Genomic DNA, 20373 nt, shown 5'->3' with positions numbered 1-20373 from the left:
GGATAAACAACACAACTGATTCTTTTTTCTTTTCCCCCACGAACTGAGTTTCATCCACCATTCCACCTTGCTCTTTCATCTTCATTTCCCTCTGCTCCCTTCTCCCAACTCGTTCTGGACGAGACATCTCATTCCTCCACCAACCTCTCAAAAATCACTAACTACTCCATTCTCCACAAATGCATCCTTCTCGTTTTCCCAGATATCTGATTGCAAAAGAAAACAAACTGCATGAACCAGCCCCACCGTTTCTATCAAAAAATTCATCTTTCCATATCCTCAAATACAGTTTAAAAAAACCATCACTCATTCGATATGGAACACATATGAATTGAAACTTATGAGATGGCCAAAGAATGTGCATCCTGCTCAAAATTCACTCAGACACACCAATTGATAATTCAATCCTTGCTCAGTTCACAGAACTTTTTTGACAATCCCAATCAAAAAATGTCCATCTTGTTGTCTTTCCTTTTGCTTCATGCAAGGCTTCATTCACAAACAGATTCAAAATTATTCCTCTTCTCATTTCTAACCTTTTGCATTCTTTCTTTTTCACTTCCCTTTCCATGAACTCATAACACTGATGATCGCCAAAGTGCTTGCGTTTCTGGCCTTGATGACTCCAATTCAAAAACCAAGCGCTTTGTCATATTTCCTTCCACAAGCAAAAAATCAAAGACGGATAAACAATCCTTGTTTCTTCTGATTGATTGATTCACACACTGGGCTCAGATGGATTTTCTAAATAATGTTGATGAAGATAACAAATCGAAACAGGGGATGGCGATGAAGAATGGCTGAAAAAGAGACGCTCCAAGTGGTAATCAAATGGCATTTCAGTCGAAGACAAATGCCTTTCTAACACAAGAAAATCATATTGTTCTGTCTTTTAGGATGTTGAGGGATGTTGATCCAATTTCCCAGATCGAGTGTTGGCGAATATGAAGAAGAAGAAAAAACGTTTGAGAACATGGAAAGAGAATATGACTCACGAGGGAAAGAGAAAATTAGGATAAATGAAAATTATCCATTTGTATCTATGTTGGATTTCACAATGAAGTTGAAAGATGGTCCCAGACGTTGTCCAACATGAGAAGATTGAAAGAATTGTTCAAAAGTGCAACAAGGATGAAACATGACAAGAACAAGATTTGGCATTGTCTTTCCTTTTCCTTCCCTTTATTAAAAAAAAACCATTTATTCAGGAGAAAAGAAGGATATGAAGCAATCCAGGTGCTGAATGATAAATAAATACATTGTCGATATTTTCTCCCTCTTATTATCTCATGCTCATCACGAGCACCAAACTTCAGAAAGAAAGACTAAAATTCTCATCTTTTCTGCTCATTTGGCACTCAAACAGCAAGAATTGGCAAGGTTGTTGAGCTGCCCCACAAACAATCCCCTGTCCCCATTTCTCTTCCAGCCTCTGCCCTTTCAACCAAAATACTTCAAATTGAGCCATCGTTCATTCATCAATCTCTCCAATCTGTTATGGAAAATGATCAAATGAAGTTAAATGATAAAAAAACTGCACAACAGAATGAGAAATCAAGACGTCAAACATTCCAGCTGGGATGAGTGAATTATTTTTTTAAGTGATATGGCAGGTGAGCCAGCAACAGTTTTATTTTGAGGGAAACTGAAATTGTTCATTTTGATTGATGGAATGCTGCGAGGATGCGACATTTTCGATGGAAATGAAGAATTTTCAATGTATGTATTTTATATTGTTCTATATGTTGTGAAGATATTTCCATCCGTATCCTCTCCAAAGTCTTGATTCAGGCAAATTATTTAAAATGGACAATTTATTCTTTGCAGAACAGAACAGCGAGGAAGCGAGACAAATGCTATCTTTCAAATATATTATAAGAGCCTGAATATATTTTATTATGAATATTTATGCAACTTTTTATGGACTCAACATGCGCGACGTACAGAAATGCGATGAAGAATGAATTTTGATGGAGCAGAAATCAACGGGGTCGAAAGATGTCCAAGACCAAAAAGGAAGAACAACCAATCTCTATGAAAAGAGAGCGTTTTTTAAAAAGAGGAAGAGGACATTTTCAAAAAAAAGCATTGTTGGGGCGATTGGGGCAGATGAGTGAAACAGGGAGATTAGAGATATTTGCATCAGAGCAAGGCACATTTCTTGGGATAAGAATGGAAAGACATTGACTTTATAGACCTGGGGGAGCGATGGAACTGCTTTTCATTGCTTGGCTTGAGAGGCGAAAATACGAGAAAAACAGACAGTTTGGCGTAATACAGGCAGCTGGAGGAAAATTACAGACAAAATGGACTTTGAGTTATTTTGCTATCGCCTTTGGCATTGTGTCATCGAAGGGTTTGCAGATGGGGCATAGAGCAAAGTTGTTATATTCAGGATATCTTCCAACAAAAATTATCCTTCATATGAGATTTCGATAGCATCGTCTTCATTTTCTTCATCGACTTCATCTTCTTCATTGTCTTCTTCTGCTTTTTCGTCTATTCTCCCCCTTCTTCTTCAGCCTCATTGTTTTCATCAGCCTTATCTGTCTCATCCCCATCATGTTTTCGTATACACCTCCAAATGATTTGAATATGTGTATTTTTCTCCTCATTTTTGATTATAAGCTTCATCGCCTTCGTCACCTTCATCACCTTCTTCTTCATCCTCTTCACTTTCTTTATCTGCTTTTCTCTCTTCTTCATTTTCGTCATGTTTTTCTTTCCACGACCCAAGCATAAGAAATAATTTTATTTCCTTCTTTATCGTTATCTTCTTCATCTTCCTTTTCTTCCTTTTCTTCTCCGCCTTCATCACCTTCATCACCTTCTGCAAGTGTTTCTTCTTCATCGAATTCGACTAATTTTTATATTTCTTCATCTTCTTCTTTGTCTTCACCTTCTTTTCCCCGCGCCATGAATTCATCCTCCTCCATTTTCTGCTTCCTCTTCAGTCGAAACGTCAAATGCATTTGATCCGCATTGTCCTGCTGCTGAGTCTTCTCCTTCTCGAAACAATTGTCAAACGAAGAATATTTCTGGCTGGTTGTCATCTGTGTGAAACAGCCTGTTTGCCGTTTTTGACTTTGTGTCAGAGCATGCCAAGAGAGAAACGACGAATTTCGTTTTGAAATGATTCTCTGAAGACTATAATTCTATTGATGCTGTTAATTCCTCTTTTTCCTCTTCTCCTTTTTTTTTCCTCTTCCTCTTCTTCTCCTCCTTCTTATTCTTCTTCCTCTTCTCGTTTTCTTCTTCTTCCAACAACATCACTTCTTCACCGTCTTTTTCTTCTTCTCAAGCAGACTTCCCTTTTTTCAATGTGAAGCACACCATATCACCCTGCTGTGCCATCACTGCCTCAACTGACTTTGGATCAATTCTCTCATGTTGTGTGCAACCTGCCACCAGAAAATGAATCACAGTCATGGACGAAGGATGATGCAGCCTCCCTGTCCAACATTCACTCCAGTCAAATAGCATTACGCACTGAGGATGCGCAAGAACAATATGCAGCGATTACTCCTCGAGAACACTCACTTCCTCTTCGTCTTTTTTTCTTTCTTTCACTTCAGCATTGGCAGCTCCTTTTTTTCTTTTTCTTTTTCTTTTTCTTTTTTCTGGGACATTTCCAATCCCAAACAAGGTTCTAACTTTTCCTTCATAATAGTCCTCAAGCTGAACGCATTTCAACCATCGAGCTCGGCTTTGAGCCTTATCAAAGAAAGAGAGTTGCAACAAACAATCGTTGCTGCTCTTTGGAAACAACATCATCTTGCTCTGCCTGTTCAGCCACCTGTTGCACTCCCTTGTCCATTTCGAATGTTTCATCTGTGTCGAGCGATGGACGAAGTGCTCTGTCAACGGCAGAAAGGTTTTGAAACAGCATCAACTGCACAACCTTTCTGTTCCACTGTGGGTTGTGCTATTTTGAAAGGGAAAGAGGAGGGAAAGAAGCATCAGGTCGAGCGAGAGGTGGGAAGCTGGAGGAGGAGAAGAAAGTTTGCCAAGATTATTCGTATAAAAGTTATTGTTTTGCTTTTTTTTATATTAGTGCTTTTTATCGTCTGTTTTTTTTTTATATGAAATTAGAATATTTTATCAGGTATATTTTATGCCAATGAATGAACAAGGAACATGGAAAAAGAGCATATTTGGCGCCTTTAAGAAATCTGGAGATAATAATTGGAGAGTGTTTGGTGGAATGAGAAGGAGCAAAAATTGAAGCGAATAGAAGAGGAGACCTTTGATGGTTCTGGAAGACATATACGACGAATCTTGTTAAAAGCCGAAAATGAGATCAAGGGATTGATGATGCAGCAGAAGAAGAGATTTGGCAAATGGTTGAGAAGAAGCAGATATTTATAAGAAATATGAATGAAAGAGATGATTTGACTGAAGATAAATGAAGAATGAAAATAAGAGAAGAAGAGAAAGAAAAATGAAGATAAAAATTTGAGGAAACTTTGAAGAAGTTGTGGAAGAGATATGTGAATAGGAAATATGACTTGTGTAAAAAAGGAAGAAGATGATTAAGATTTTTGGTGTATGAGTCAGATTTCTAATCTTTTTGTGTTTCATCAGCCCCATTCATCTTGTCGCACTTTGCTTCTCTCACCCAGCTGACCTTCTTCAACATCTCCACAAATCCACAGAAAACAACACATCTGGGTGAAGGGCCGAGCCAAACCTCGTTTCTGATGAGTGGGTGCACATTTTCATCGGTGTGGGATGTGTATGATGGGGGCATTGTCCCCTCGCTGAACAGCCCTTCATCATCCTTGGCTGCCTCGAACACCTCGTTTGTCAGGTGCTATCGATCAGGGAATGTTGCAATCAATGGGAGTGAAGGGAATCCATCGAAACCAGCGAGACAGCAGATCACAGACAATGGGGCAAATTCGTTCACTTGGTGCGTGTGGAATGGCTCAAATACAACTGGGACAACTAATTCTTATACAGATGGGATATCGAGTGGAGGGGCGATTAACATGTATAACCTGGGATCGGGAACACTTTCAGTGAAATTTTGTTCGTTCAATGATTGCTATGCGCATTATGCTGGGGGAGGAATTTTGTGTCGTTCGATCTATTCAATAAATATTGAGAACAACTCATTCAATGCATGTACTGCAAAAAATAATTATGGAGGAGGGATGTATGCCTATTCCATTTCAACATGTGTCAGGATCAGTGGTTGCGAATTTCAGAAATGTTCTGCAAAATATGATGGAGGAGGCCTTTATCTCGAAAATTTTAATGTTTCTGGATCTTCATGTATTGGAACGGAAAGCGACAATGGAGAGAGCGCTTGTGTGTTTGAGTGCTCATTCACTTCGTGCTCGCTCACAAGTTATAATGGCGGAGGGATGTATTGTTACAATGTTCCATCTGCATTCAAAATGAGGGGCCTCCAGTTTATTTCATGCAGCGCATTATCATATGGCGGAGGATTGTGTTTAGATCCAAGACAGTCAACAGCTCCAAGCAACAACCTTTATTGCTATTTCTTCTTCTTCCATGATTGCAGATGCAGTAGTTCTACTCCATATGGCCACGATGTAATGTATTACGATTATTACAACCATTTTCAAACATCAAATAATCCGTTCTTTGAATCATATACAACGAATAGTGATGGAAAAAGATTGTGTTATGCTTATTTGCAATCAAGCAGTTATGTGTTTCAGCATACAGAAAAAAAGGAATGGTTGAAGGAAGGGATGAAGGATAGATTTGTTGGAGTGGGTGGGAACGACGCAAACAATCTGTGTGGGATGAGTGAGGCAGCACCTTGCAAGACAGTGGGGCATGCAGTGGGGTCGAGCATGGCGCAGTTGAGCTCGACAATCACAGTGCTGAGTGGAAGGCATGTGAGCGAAGGGGCGACGATCAATGTTGGGGAAAAGGAGATTTCTGTTGTTGGGAGAGGGAAGACAGTGAGTGTGATTGGGACGAATTCTCTTTCTTCGACTTCGCCAACGCTGTTTAGCATATCTTCTGGCCAACTGGAGGTGGGGCATGTGGGGATCGATCACAATGCAACAAGAAGCCCATCGCCGAGTGTGTTTGTGGTGTCTGTGGGGAGCGGGACTCTTTCACTGGAGGATGTTTTGATCAACTCTTCGACATCAGGAGGGAGTGGAATGACGAAGTGCGTGTTTGAAGTGGAGCTGAGGCAGCTGAAAACGATTGATGTGGAGATTGAAAACATGAAAATATCACAGCCTCTTTTCGCTGAACCATCATCAGTAGGATTGGCATTGGGAGAAAATTGTTTGTTGTTTATTTTGTTCTGACTGCACAACGCACAAACTGAAGCGAGAAAATAATTGAAATTCTGAGATTAACTTTTTATTATCATTTTTATTGAAATGACAAGCAATAAAGAGTTAATTTTTTAATCAAGAGTGCATACTCTTTACGAAAAAGAATTTTTTTTATGAAAATGATTTGTTGATAAATATTTTGTAGGGGAATGAAAAGATGGAATAAATGAAAAAACCCACCAAAATCAATGAAAAAATTGTTAATTATGAATGAATACAAATATCTGTTTTTTTGAACAAAATACACCAAAAATGATTGTTATTTGACATTCTGATTAAAAAGTTTCAAAATATTTGAAAATAGAAACAAAAATTGAAAATGCTTTATTTATTAAGAATATTGTTTTTATCAACAATCATGATTTTTCAGTCACTTTGGATTGCGATGATAATAAAATTATCATAGATTTAAAATGAGTTGCCTCATTCTTCTGATGATTATAAATCATGAACACCACAAATCATCTTGTTTCAATGAGTGCATTATGTGAATTAATATGAAAAATTTGAATACAAAAACAAAGCATTTTTATTCATTTTTTGATAAGAACAATTTTGAAGATAAGAGGATGATAAGTGTCAAATTATTTATGGGGATCTGTGTTTTTTTTTCAAAATTTTGTTCACAAATAGGTAATTGTTTTTGAAATCAAACATTCTTTCTGGGAGTGATATTTTCCATTATTCACTTTTCAATGAAGTTATTTGTACTGAATTGAAATGAGCACAGAGATTTGTGATGAATAATAAATGTGATATTTTCTTTTTTCAGAGAGTCTATTTATGTTGTTTTCCAAAAATCATTAAAAATCTGAATTGGTTGACAGAACGTGTCTGATCTCAAAAAATAGAATAATCTGGACAATACCTTCCTCAAGCAAATGAATCATTGTTGGAATGGTTTCTATAATTTATCTTTTGAAAAAGACATTTCATCTTGAAACACTCATCTCTTGCTGATATCTCAATGATTATTAGTTGTTGAGTCTTTTCATCTCAAACTAATATTTTGAAATATTTTTCTTCTTTATTCCTATTTCTTATTTTCAGATGACTCAACTTTTGTTCAAAAAGTGGTGAATTGGGAAAGAAATGGAATAATAAACTGATGAGGAAAAGGGGATAAGCATTATCCTTTTTGGAAAGAAACAAATATTCATTTTTGTTGAAAGAAAATGAGAAATGAAATCATTTTCATTTGCGAAGAAATAATAGAATGATTCTGCTGATTAATTGTGATGTTTGAATTTTAAGGAACAAGGAATATTTAAAATTTTCATTTTTCATTTTCGAAATTGTGATTAAATTTTTATTCTTTTCAAAAAGAATAATGCACATCCCTCTTTCCTCTTCACTTTGTTATTCCAATTCATTCCCAATTCACCACTTTTTGAACAAAAGTTGAGTCATCTGAAAATAAGAAATAGGAATAAAGAAGAAAAATATTTCAAAATATTAGTTTGAGATGAAAAGACTCAACAACTAATAATCATTGAGATATCAGCAAGAGATGAGTGTTTCAAGATGAAATGTCTTTTTCAAAAGATAAATTATAGAAACCATTCCAACAATGATTCATTTGCTTGAGGAAGGTATTGTCCAGATTATTCTATTTTTTGAGATCAGACACGTTCTGTCAACCAATTCAGATTTTTAATGATTTTTGGAAAACAACATAAATAGACTCTCTGAAAAAAGAAAATATCACATTTATTATTCATCACAAATCTCTGTGCTCATTTCAATTCAGTACAAATAACTTCATTGAAAAGTGAATAATGGAAAATATCACTCCCAGAAAGAATGTTTGATTTCAAAAACAATTACCTATTTGTGAACAAAATTTTGAAAAAAAAACACAGATCCCCATAAATAATTTGACACTTATCATCCTCTTATCTTCAAAATTGTTCTTATCAAAAAATGAATAAAAATGCTTTGTTTTTGTATTCAAATTTTTCATATTAATTCACATAATGCACTCATTGAAACAAGATGATTTGTGGTGTTCATGATTTATAATCATCAGAAGAATGAGGCAACTCATTTTAAATCTATGATAATTTTATTATCATCGCAATCCAAAGTGACTGAAAAATCATGATTGTTGATAAAAACAATATTCTTAATAAATAAAGCATTTTCAATTTTTGTTTCTATTTTCAAATATTTTGAAACTTTTTAATCAGAATGTCAAATAACAATCATTTTTGGTGTATTTTGTTCAAAAAAACAGATATTTGTATTCATTCATAATTAACAATTTTTTCATTGATTTTGGTGGGTTTTTTCATTTATTCCATCTTTTCATTCCCCTACAAAATATTTATCAACAAATCATTTTCATAAAAAAAATTCTTTTTCGTAAAGAGTATGCACTCTTGATTAAAAAATTAACTCTTTATTGCTTGTCATTTCAATAAAAATGATAATAAAAAGTTAATCTCAGAATTTCAATTATTTTCTCGCTTCAGTTTGTGCGTTGTGCAGTCAGAACAAAATAAACAACAAACAATTTTCTCCCAATGCCAATCCTACTGATGATGGTTCAGCGAAAAGAGGCTGTGATATTTTCATGTTTTCAATCTCCACATCAATCGTTTTCAGCTGCCTCAGCTCCACTTCAAACACGCACTTCGTCATTCCACTCCCTCCTGATGTCGAAGAGTTGATCAAAACATCCTCCAGTGAAAGAGTCCCGCTCCCCACAGACACCACAAACACACTCGGCGATGAGCTTCTTGTCGCGTTGTGGTCGATCCCCACATGCCCCACCTCCAGTTGGCCAGATGATATGCTAAACAGAGTAGTTGCAGGCGAAGAAAGCGCACTCGTCCCAATCACACTCACTGTCTTTCCTCTCCCCACAATTGATATCTTCTTTTCCCCAACAATGATTGTCGCCCCTTCGCTCACATGCCTTCCACTCAGCACTGTGATTGTCGAGCTCAACTGCGCCATGCTCGACCCCACTGCATGCCCCACTGTCTTGCAAGGTGCTGCCTCACTCATCCCACACAGATTGTTTGCGTCGTTCCCACCCACTCCAACAAATCTATCCTTCATCCCTTCCTTCAACCATTCCTTTTTTTCTGTATGCTGAAACACATAACTGCTTGATTGCAAATAAGCATAACACAATCTTTTTCCATCACTATTCGTTGTATATGATTCAAAGAACGGATTATTTGATGTTTGAAAATGGTTGTAATAATCGTAATACATTACATCGTGGCCATATGGAGTAGAACTACTGCATCTGCAATCATGGAAGAAGAAGAAATAGCAATAAAGGTTGTTGCTTGGAGCTGTTGACTGTCTTGGATCTAAACACAATCCTCCGCCATATGATAATGCGCTGCATGAAATAAACTGGAGGCCCCTCATTTTGAATGCAGATGGAACATTGTAACAATACATCCCTCCGCCATTATAACTTGTGAGCGAGCACGAAGTGAATGAGCACTCAAACACACAAGCGCTCTCTCCATTGTCGCTTTCCGTTCCAATACATGAAGATCCAGAAACATTAAAATTTTCGAGATAAAGGCCTCCTCCATCATATTTTGCAGAACATTTCTGAAATTCGCAACCACTGATCCTGACACATGTTGAAATGGAATAGGCATACATCCCTCCTCCATAATTATTTTTTGCAGTACATGCATTGAATGAGTTGTTCTCAATATTTATTGAATAGATCGAACGACACAAAATTCCTCCCCCAGCATAATGCGCATAGCAATCATTGAACGAACAAAATTTCACTGAAAGTGTTCCCGATCCCAGGTTATACATGTTAATCGCCCCTCCACTCGATATCCCATCTGTATAAGAATTAGTTGTCCCAGTTGTATTTGACCCATTCCACACACACCAAGTGAACGAATTCGTCCCATTGTCTGCTATCTGCTGTCTCCCTGGCTTCGACGGATTCCCTTCACTCCCGCTGACTTCAACATTCTGTGATCGATAGCATCCGACAAACGAGGTGTTCGAGGCATCCAGGGAAGATGAGGGGCTGTTGAGCGAGGGGACAATGCCCCCATCATAAACATCCCACACCGATGAAAATGCGCATCCACTCATCAGAAACGAGGTTTGGCTCGGCCCTTCAGCCAGATGTGTTGTTTTCAGTGGATTTGTCGAGATGTTGAAGAAGGTCAGCTGGGTGAGAGATACAAGGCGTGTCAAGGGAGGCGCCAGAAACGGGGCTGAAGACACACAAAAAGATGAGAAATCGGACTCACTCACCAATACACTCCCTCCTCTTTCGCTTTCTTCTTCTCTTCCTTCTCCTCTTCCTTCTCCATCTCTTCCTTCACCTCCTCGCTGTCCTCCTCTCTCTCTTCCTTCATTTCTTCAATGTGATATTCCTTGGTAACCAAAAATATGCCCAAATCCCTTTTCTTGTCTCTTTCTGCTGCATATGTTATGGATCTCATAAAAAAAATATAACAGACCTTCGCTGCCAATGCCTTTTTATTATTAATAATCCTACAAAGCTCTTTCCCAAGCTGATTCTGCTCATTGCCCTTCACTTTCTATCGTCTGATCTTATTCTGCTTTTCCTCGCTGTTTTAGAAAACGCAAGCAAAAACAATTTTGTTCAAACAAAATAAAAAGAAAAAACAATAAATCATATAAAAAACAGGTCGAATTATATAATTAATAAAAATATCATACCTTTGTTTTCCTTTTCTCTTGCCAACTTTTCTCAAAGAATCGCTGCATTCCTTGCTTCCTCATCCCTTCCATCATCTCCAACAAAAACAAAACATACTGCAATCTCCATCCATAAAGATGCTCTTTTTGATAGTGTTCTTGAGGATATTCCCATCTCCTTTTTTGAATAATTCTTTGTTGAACTGACTTTCCTCTATTTTTCTCCAAAATCTCTTTTCTCTTTTTTCTTCTTCATGTCCTCCCTCAATTCATATCACCATCTCATTCCCTTCTTTCTGCTCTTCTTCCAATGCTCCAAAAAAAAAATATTCATTCTTCCAATCCCTCTTGTTTTCCTTCTTCATCTCTTTTTCTTTTCCCTATCTTCTGCTCCAACTTCAGCTTCTTTTTCTTCTTTTCGAATTTTTGTCATATTTCTTCTTCTGCTGTATCATCAATTTTTCTGTTCTCTCTTTTTTTAGTTTTTACAAGACTCATCGCAAATACCTTCCAAAAACATTCATGAAAATCATCTTCATTTCATTTTCTCTGGTTTATCCCATTCATCATCCTCCAATTGTTATGTCCCGATTTCTTCAAATACATCCATTATCTTCTCTTTCCATGCTCCATTCACACATCCCTTTTGATTGTTCTTCCAAAACTTCTAATATGATAATAACGACAAGAACACATGAAATAAAACAATATTATGAAATACAAAAAAGATAAAATATCAAAGAAAAATATAAATAAAAAAATAAGATATCACACAAAAGATGAAATGCCAAATACCTTTTCCCTTTCCCAATCATCTGCTGCATCATCATCATCTTCTTCTTCTTCTGCTTCTGCTTCTGCTGCTGCTGCTTCAATAAATTATTCATTGAGCATATGCCATTCACCCATCTCATCAATCTTCTGCTCTCTCTTCTGTCTCTTCCCCTCCTTCTTTCCAAAATGTCTTGTCAATCTCGCAAATCCCTTCTTTTCCCATTCATTCTTTTATTTCTCCTCCACCTCATTTCTCATTACTTCCCTTCATTTATTATATCCTGATTTCTTTCAATGCATCCAACATCCCCATCTTTCCACATTCCATAGCGTGCTTTGACATTAAACACTCGTTCAAAAAAACCTAATTTCATTAAATAATAATAATAATAAACGAATAATCGTAATAAAAAAATCAAACCAATACCTTTAATAGCGATTGCTCTTCACTGACTTGATTCTCCTCCCCCAAATATCGTTCTTTTCAGCCAACAAAACACATCTGTCCCGTCTTCACTTTGCCTCTAATTCCTCAAAAGAAATCAGCCAAAGCCCAACTTCTTGTTGCTTCTTCTCAAATAATCTCCACAAACCCTTTTCTTAAAAATATCGAAGGGGAAGATGAAGAAGAAGAAGGAATCAAATAAAAGGGAGAACTCAGACTTGTCGAAGGTTATGAAGGCAAAAATGATAATAATCTAGATTTCACATAAAAACACCTTCATTTGTTGAGATGGTGCAAACGAAAACATGATGGTGATAATGGAGATAATGAAGATGAAGAAGAAAATGAGGAAGAAAAGGTAATTCAAATTGAAGAAGGCGAATAAATGGTGTGACAAACAATTCTTTTCGCAATTCAATCATATTTCATAAGATCTTGAACATCCCCCAAAACATCCCATTTCCACAGCTCACTTCAAACTCTTCACAAAATCTCATTCCCGAATGTCGTGCCTGATCCTTCCATCCAAATCACCACGCCCGGCCATCCACTGCTCATTCCTCTGCCTTTTCTTCGCCATCGCCCTCCCCTTTCCCCTCACAATTCCAGAGTGATGGCTGCTCTCAGTTTCTTGTCTTTGTTATTCTCCTCCTCCATCCACCTCACAATATTCTCCGAAAACAACACCCCTCTCCTTTTATTCATCTTTCTCGCCCTCTTCCAGAAATTCCTTCCCCTCCTCTTTCCCTTCTCATCCTCCACACAGCCTGTCCTCTCCACCCCTCTGTTCCATCGCTTCTCCGCTCCGTCGCTTCTCTGATGAATGACTTCTCCCATCGCAGCAGTCTTCTCCTGAAGTCCTCTCGCCCTTTCAAGACACGCTAAACAAAGTGGCTGTGCTGCCAACACACAGCCCGATGTTCCATCTCCCGGCAAGATCGAGGGCAATGACCAGCTGCGCGAGACCATCCTGACAAGAGATAACGCTGCAGAGGAGGCGAACATCGTGCCGGAGATGCTTGACCAGTCGCTCCTGCGGAAACCGCTCCACAGCTACCCCATGCACAATCTGCCGCTACCGCTGCTGCTGTGCTGCCATCGCTTGGCAAAGGGGAGCTCCCCGTGTTCTTCAGACACCACTCGATGGATGTGACTGTGGCGTCGGTGTAGCAGAGAAGAAGAGAAGAGAAGAAAAGAGATGATGTGCAGCTTCACTCGGTTTGCTGAGAGCTCAATGCTGAACGAGGAAGGCAGGTGCTGCACAGCGGGTGGCTGACCTCATCGGAAAAGAGAAGACAGAAATGAACATCACTTCTTTCCCCTTTGCTTCTTCCTCTTCTTTTTCTTCTCTTCCTTCTCTTTCTTCTCTTCTCTCTCATTCATCTCGCTCTCTGCTCCAAGCAACACAAACTGCCATTTCCATCTCTGGCTCCACCAATGCCCTGCATTGCTCACCTCTTTCATCTCCATTCCTCAAAAATACCTCATTGCCCACTCGTTGCAGACAGAAGCAAAAGAAGAAGAAGATGATGACGATGAAGATGGTTGAACAGCTGACAAAAAGGAAAGCGATGATGTGAATGCAATCGGTCTCTTGCCTTATCCCTCCCACATCCTCACCATCTCATTCATTTCCTCCCCTCTTCCCCAAAAAGCGGCTGTGAATGGCTGCTGGTACCAAATGAAACATGCTCCACATTCAACCCCAAATCGACTGGATGTGAACCAGCCCTGCAAACACTCCCAGAACTGGCACCCTCATTCAGATGAACATTTCGCTCAGTCGGCTCGCAGAAGGAGAATGAGAAGGATGTGGTGGTGTTGGTAAAGGTGCTGGGTGAAGAAGAATCGGAAGATGAAGATGATGATGGAAAAAATGAGATAGAAGTGGATGAAGAAGACAAGACTGAATATGGCGAAGAAGGCGAAGAAGGTGAAGAAAATGATGAACAAAAATCAGGGGAAAAAATAATTTCGTATTTCTCGGTGTTGAAGACAACTGCAAAGAAGAAGAAGAAGAAAAAGAAGAGATGAAAGTGAATAACACAATGAAGATAATGTCCAGTTCAGTCGTCAGTACTTTCTGTTGAGAAATATCCTCAACGTAGCAATCTCGATGACGTAATGCCATAGGCGATAGTAAAATGACTCAAATCCGTTTTGCCTGTAATTTTCCTCAGGTGTCTGTGTTGTGCCAAAATGCCTGTTTTTCTCGTATTTACGGCTCTCAAGCCAAGCAATCAAATGCCATTCTATCCCTCTCCTCAGCCCATAAAATCAATGTCTTGCCCTTCTCATCCCAAGAAATGCGCCTTGTTCTGCTCCAACTGATTTCAATCTCCTGTTTCAGTCATCTGACTCAATTTTTCTAACAATGCATTTTTTTGAAAATGTCCTCTTCATCTTCAAAAGGGTTCCCTATTAAGGCAAATCTATTAGACTTCCTTTTTAGCTTTGGCATCTTCCAACCCCCTTGATTTTTGCTCCATCAAAATTCATTCTTCATCGCATTTCTGTACGTCGCGCATGTTGAGTCCATAAAAAGTTGCATAAACATTTATGATAAAATATATTCAGGCTCTAATAATATATTTGTAAGATAACATTTGGTTCGCTTCCTCGCTGTTCTGCTCTGCATGGAATAAATTGTCCATTTTAAATAATTTGCCTGAATCAAGACTTTGGAGAGGATACGGATGGAAATATCTTCACAACATATAGAACAATAAAAATTACATACATTGAAAATTCTTCATTTCCATCGAAAATGTCGCATCCTCGCAGCATTCCATCAATCAAAATGAACAATTTCAGTTTCCCTCAAAATAAAACTGTTGCTGGCTCACCTGCCATATCACTTAAAAAAATAATTCACTCATCCCAGCTGGAATGTTTGACGTCTTGATTTCTCATTCTGTTGTGCAGTTTTTTTATCATTTAACTTCATTTGATCATTTTCCATAACAGATTGGAGAGATTGATGAATGAACGATGGCTCAATTTGAAGTATTTTGGTTGAAAGGGCAGAGGCTGGAAGAGAAATGGGGACAGGGGATTGTTTGTGGGGCAGCTCAACAACCTTGCCAATTCTTGCTGTTTGAGTGCCAAATGAGCAGAAAAGATGAGAATTTTAGTCTTTCTTTCTGAAGTTTGGTGCTCGTGATGAGCATGAGATAATAAGAGGGAGAAAATATCGACAATGTATTTATTTATCATTCAGCACCTGGATTGCTTCATATCCTTCTTTTCTCCTGAATAAATGGTTTTTTTTTAATAAAGGGAAGGAAAAGGAAAGACAATGCCAAATCTTGTTCTTGTCATGTTTCATCCTTGTTGCACTTTTGAACAATTCTTTCAATCTTCTCATGTTGGACAACGTCTGGGACCATCTTTCAACTTCATTGTGAAATCCAACATAGATACAAATGGATAATTTTCATTTATCCTAATTTTCTCTTTCCCTCGTGAGTCATATTCTCTTTCCATGTTCTCAAACGTTTTTTCTTCTTCTTCATATTCGCCAACACTCGATCTGGGAAATTGGATCAACATCCCTCAACATCCTAAAAGACAGAACAATATGATTTTCTTGTGTTAGAAAGGCATTTGTCTTCGACTGAAATGCCATTTGATTACCACTTGGAGCGTCTCTTTTTCAGCCATTCTTCATCGCCATCCCCTGTTTCGATTTGTTATCTTCATCAACATTATTTAGAAAATCCATCTGAGCCCAGTGTGTGAATCAATCAATCAGAAGAAACAAGGATTGTTTATCCGTCTTTGATTTTTTGCTTGTGGAAGGAAATATGACAAAGCGCTTGGTTTTTGAATTGGAGTCATCAAGGCCAGAAACGCAAGCACTTTGGCGATCATCAGTGTTATGAGTTCATGGAAAGGGAAGTGAAAAAGAAAGAATGCAAAAGGTTAGAAATGAGAAGAGGAATAATTTTGAATCTGTTTGTGAATGAAGCCTTGCATGAAGCAAAAGGAAAGACAACAAGATGGACATTTTTTGATTGGGATTGTCAAAAAAGTTCTGTGAACTGAGCAAGGATTGAATTATCAATTGGTGTGTCTGAGTGAATTTTGAGCAGGATGCACATTCTTTGGCCATCTCATAAGTTTCAATTCATATGTGTTCCATATCGAATGAGTGATGGTTTTTTTAAACTGTATTTGAGGATATGGAAAGATGAATTTTTTGATAGAAACGGTGGGGCTGGTTCATGCAGTTTGTTTTCTTTTGCAATCAGATATCTGGGAAAACGAGAAGGATGCATTTGTGGAGAATGGAGTAGTTAGTGATTTTTGAGAGGTTGGTGGAGGAATGAGATGTCTCGTCCAGAACGAGTTGGGAGAAGGGAGCAGAGGGAAATGAAGATGAAAGAGCAAGGTGGAATGGCGGATGAAACTCAGTTTGTGAGGGGAAGAGAAAGAAGTGAAAATTGCTTAATAAATCCTTTTTTTATATGAGTTATTGCCAGCCTTGTGGTGTGGCTGCTCATCAACGATCACGTTGGAAAATGTGTGCGGAGGAGGTTGCATTGCCTTTGGCATTCCCTTTTGATATTTGTGTTATTTGGGGAATGTGTGTCTGTGAATGAGCAAAAAGAGGGGGGCTGGATGTTGTTGGGAGTGATGGAGATGTGTTGCTTTGCAATGAGGAAGAAGAAGAGGAAGAGGAAGGCGATGGAAGGGGCAGTTGGCAGTCTGCTTCGAGAAGTCTTTGGAAGGGAGTTGGAAAGAAGAAAAGCAGAGAGGCAGGGATTGAGATGGAATGGAAAGGGAGAAGGAGGAGGAAGAAGGAAGGTGAAGAGGAAGATGGTGTGGCTGGGCAAATGAAATGGGGTGAGGAGTGTTTGTGGGTGTGATGATTCCACGCTCAGCAAGGTTGTTGGCAATGTTGATGGAGGCGACAGATGCTGTGTGTTTCGGATCCGAAAGGATGGGGAAATGCAGACAGAAAAAATGAGAGAGGATGGTGAGTGGCAGGCAGTTGTTGGAGGGGGTGAGGATGAAGCGGAGGAAAGGATGCTGGATGGGCATATGCCCCATGGAGCAGATGTGTTTGTTGAGTGAGGTTGAGGGGCAGTTGTATTTTTGGAAGGGAGAGAAATGAAGAGGGAGATGGAGAACATATGGAGGGTGTGGAGCTTGCTGTCACAAGAGAAGGAAGATGAAGAAAAGGAGGCATTTGAATTGTGATGTGCATGAAGGGATTGAAAATGTCTTTCAAAATTCACAAAAATAAAAAATATTTTGTTATTTCAGAGAGAGATTTCAATCTCTGTATTCTCTGTTTTGTTCTCATTCGCATTGTTGGTTTCTTTTTCGCTCAGTTCCACTCAAAACATATTATTTTATTTGTATGTTTGTGTGGCATTCCCCTGTGTGAAAAAATGCAAGGGAATCAACACACATTATTGTCTTTGTGAAGGAGCCAGGGCAAATGAATTCTTTTGAAATGGCTGAGAAATTGGATTTGGAGGAGTCTGGACACACAGAAATCAGGGGAAATGGCACTTTTCTGTTTAATAAATATTATAATAAATTCATATTTATAATTTTATAAAAAAGTTTTTTTTCAAATAGATTGATGAACTGGTTTATGCAATCAGATCAAATGAAAACAGAAAAAGCTGAAAGCGTGTTGAGAGAAGTTTTGCAGCCAGGAACAGACATAGCACATGGCATACCCTGAGGGGTGTGATTCGATCCTTGAGGTGGTACGGGTGCCGAGCCTCTGGGGTGCCTGGGAAATGAGGCAGCGATTTATCGGCCAGATGGCTGTGCCTGTGCATGGAGCATGTTTGTGATGCCTCTTTCTATGCGCTGTGCCTGCAAAATGTTGTGAGTTGGCGGTATGAGTGGGCTTGTGGGGCAGCTTGGTGTCGGTGAGTGGCGTTGTTTCCTTTTACTATGTTATCTTTTCTGCAATGCTGATGGAAGTGTGCCATTTTGTTTGCCTCTCGAGGGAGCCGTTGACGTGTTGCACCTTTTTTATTTCTATTTTTTCGGATTTTATTTCTCAGCAGGGCGCAGCTGGGGATGTTTTGCAACAGAAGAATTTTTCGATGATCCGGGCACCTGGGTGAACCAATACAGCGGGGAAGGGGATGGGAGCAATGGAAACAGCGATTGGGAGGGGTGTAAGGAGAGACGAGGAGCTGCAGCAGAATTTTGTTTTTTCACCTCAAAGGCAGTTATTGGCAGCTGTGGCAGCACCAACACAAATACGGATGATTTTATTGGATGCTCTCCTTCAGACCTGGGATTTGCCGTTATTTCATCCAGCAAAAATATTTCGACTCCAACTGTCCACTTGCCACACTGAACAGCATCGTTGAAATTGAAGAAAGAGAATTTGTCCCAATCACACTCACTGTCTTCCCTCTCCCAACAACAGAAATCTTCTTTTCCCCAACACTGATCGTCGCCCCTTCGCTCACATGCTTCCCACCCAGCACTGTGATTGTCGAGCTCAGCTGCGCCATGCTCGACCCCACTGCATGCCCCACTGTCTTGCACGGCGCTGCCTCACTCATCCCACACAGATTGTTTGCGTCATCCCCACTCGCCCCAACATATCGATCTTTCATCCCTTCCTTCAACCATCCCTTTTTTTCTGTGTGCTGATACACCCAATTACTGTCAGCATAACACACTCTCCTATTATCGCTATTCGTTGTGAACGATTCATGGAACGGGTTGTATGACGAAAAGAGATTGTTAGCATCTCGAAAATACACATCGTGCCCATATGGAGTGGAATTACTGCAACTGCAATCATGGAAGAAGAAGAAATAACAATAAATGTTGTTGCTTGGAGCTGTTGATCGACTTGGATTAAACCAAAATCCTCCACCATTCGACACTGCTGTGCACGAAATAAACTGGAGGCTCCTCATCTTGAATGCAGCTGGAACATTTTGACAAACCATACCTCCGCCATATGAACCAGAAATTGAACATAAATTGAAACTACAGTCAAACACGCATGCACTCTCACCTTTACCGTTTTCCGATGGCATGCATTCTGACCCAGAAGCATTAAAATTATAAAGATCGATCCCCCCTCCTGTACTACTTGCTTTGCATTTCTGGAATTCGCAGCCACTGATCCTGACACATGACGAAATTGATTCAGCATACAATCCTCCTCCATAACGATTTTGAGCAGTGCATGCATTAAATGAATTGTTTTCAGCCTTGACTGAATTAATAGAAACGCAAGTAATTCCTCCCCCAGCATAATATGCATGGCAATCATTAAAAGAACAAAATTTCACTGAAAGTGTTCCCGATCCCAGGTTATACATGTAAATCGCCCCTCCATTTGAAGCACCATTACTGGTGGATGTCGATGTTCCATTTGCTTTTGACTCATTCCACTCGCACCAAGTGAATGAATTCGTCCCATTTTCTGTAATCTGTTGTCTCGCTGGCTTCGACGGATTCCCTTCACTCCCACTGATTGCAACATTCTGAGTGCGATGGCACCCGACAAATGAGGTGTTCGAGGCAGCCAATGACTGAGATGTTAGAAAAGACAAAAAGAGAGCGCGATGCAAAGGATATGACGAGTAATGGATGAATGGATGTGAAGAAATGCAAAAAGAAGAGAAATGCGACTCGCCCGCCTTAAATGCCTCCTCCTCCTTCTTCTCTTTTTATTTTTATTTTTTATTTTTATCATTGTTGTTGAATGAATTGTCTTTTTTCTCACGATTTTATTGTTGAAAAAAAAATAATAAGACAGTTGATGTTATTGAAACACATTATCAGCACTTGTCAAATATTTTTTTTTAACTCAAAGCAAATTTTGAGAGTTTCAAAAGCTAAATGTCAATGGCCAAAATGCGTTCATTCTTTTCTTTGAAGGCATGTTTGGAATCAAAATTTATTGTTTTGCTTTTTATTTTATTTATTGAATATGAAAGTGAATGAAATGATGAAGATATTTTGGATAAACAATAATTATTTTTTTCTCTTTTTTGTTTTGTTTTTATCGAAATATTTGAAATATGTATTGGTTGAATAAATTCAGCAAATCGAAATGAAAATTATTCATTGATTCGTTTCATTTTCACTTGGTATTTTTTAAAAAAATACATTTATTTAAAAGATATTATTATTATTATTATATTCAATATTTCCAAA

The 20373-nt window shown here is 38.7% G+C and overlaps 3 protein-coding genes across 3 annotated transcripts; 1 reads left to right on the top strand and 2 right to left on the bottom strand.

Annotated features, from left to right (window-relative positions):
- Window positions 1-8819: 8819 nt before the first annotated feature.
- On the bottom strand, window positions 8820-10418 carry MONOS_16667 (uncharacterized protein; the record flags this gene model as incomplete). The annotated part of the gene is made up of 1 exon (XM_067869556.1): window positions 8820-10418. The coding sequence occupies one exon, from the start codon at window positions 10416-10418 to the stop codon at window positions 8820-8822; it is 1599 nt and encodes a 532-aa protein (XP_067721736.1).
- A 2392-nt stretch (window positions 10419-12810) lies between these two features.
- MONOS_16484 (uncharacterized protein) lies at window positions 12811-13218 on the bottom strand (the record flags this gene model as incomplete). Its single annotated transcript, XM_067869394.1, has 1 exon — window positions 12811-13218. One exon carries the CDS (start codon window positions 13216-13218, stop codon window positions 12811-12813), a length of 408 nt encoding a protein of 135 aa, XP_067721735.1.
- A 3327-nt stretch (window positions 13219-16545) lies between these two features.
- MONOS_18069 (uncharacterized protein) lies at window positions 16546-17292 on the top strand (the record flags this gene model as incomplete). The annotated part of the gene is made up of 4 exons (XM_067871050.1): window positions 16546-16628; window positions 16698-16738; window positions 16819-17078; window positions 17158-17292. 4 exons carry the CDS (start codon window positions 16546-16548, stop codon window positions 17290-17292), a joined length of 519 nt encoding a protein of 172 aa, XP_067721734.1.
- Between the last annotated feature and the right edge of the window lie 3081 nt (window positions 17293-20373).

The sequence above is a fragment of the Monocercomonoides exilis genome, assembly GCF_001643675.1.
Source record: "Monocercomonoides exilis strain PA203 chromosome Unknown scaffold45-810774, whole genome shotgun sequence".
NCBI classification, from domain to species: Eukaryota; Preaxostyla; order Oxymonadida; family Polymastigidae; genus Monocercomonoides; species Monocercomonoides exilis.
This window is presented reverse-complemented; position numbering and strand designations above follow the sequence as displayed.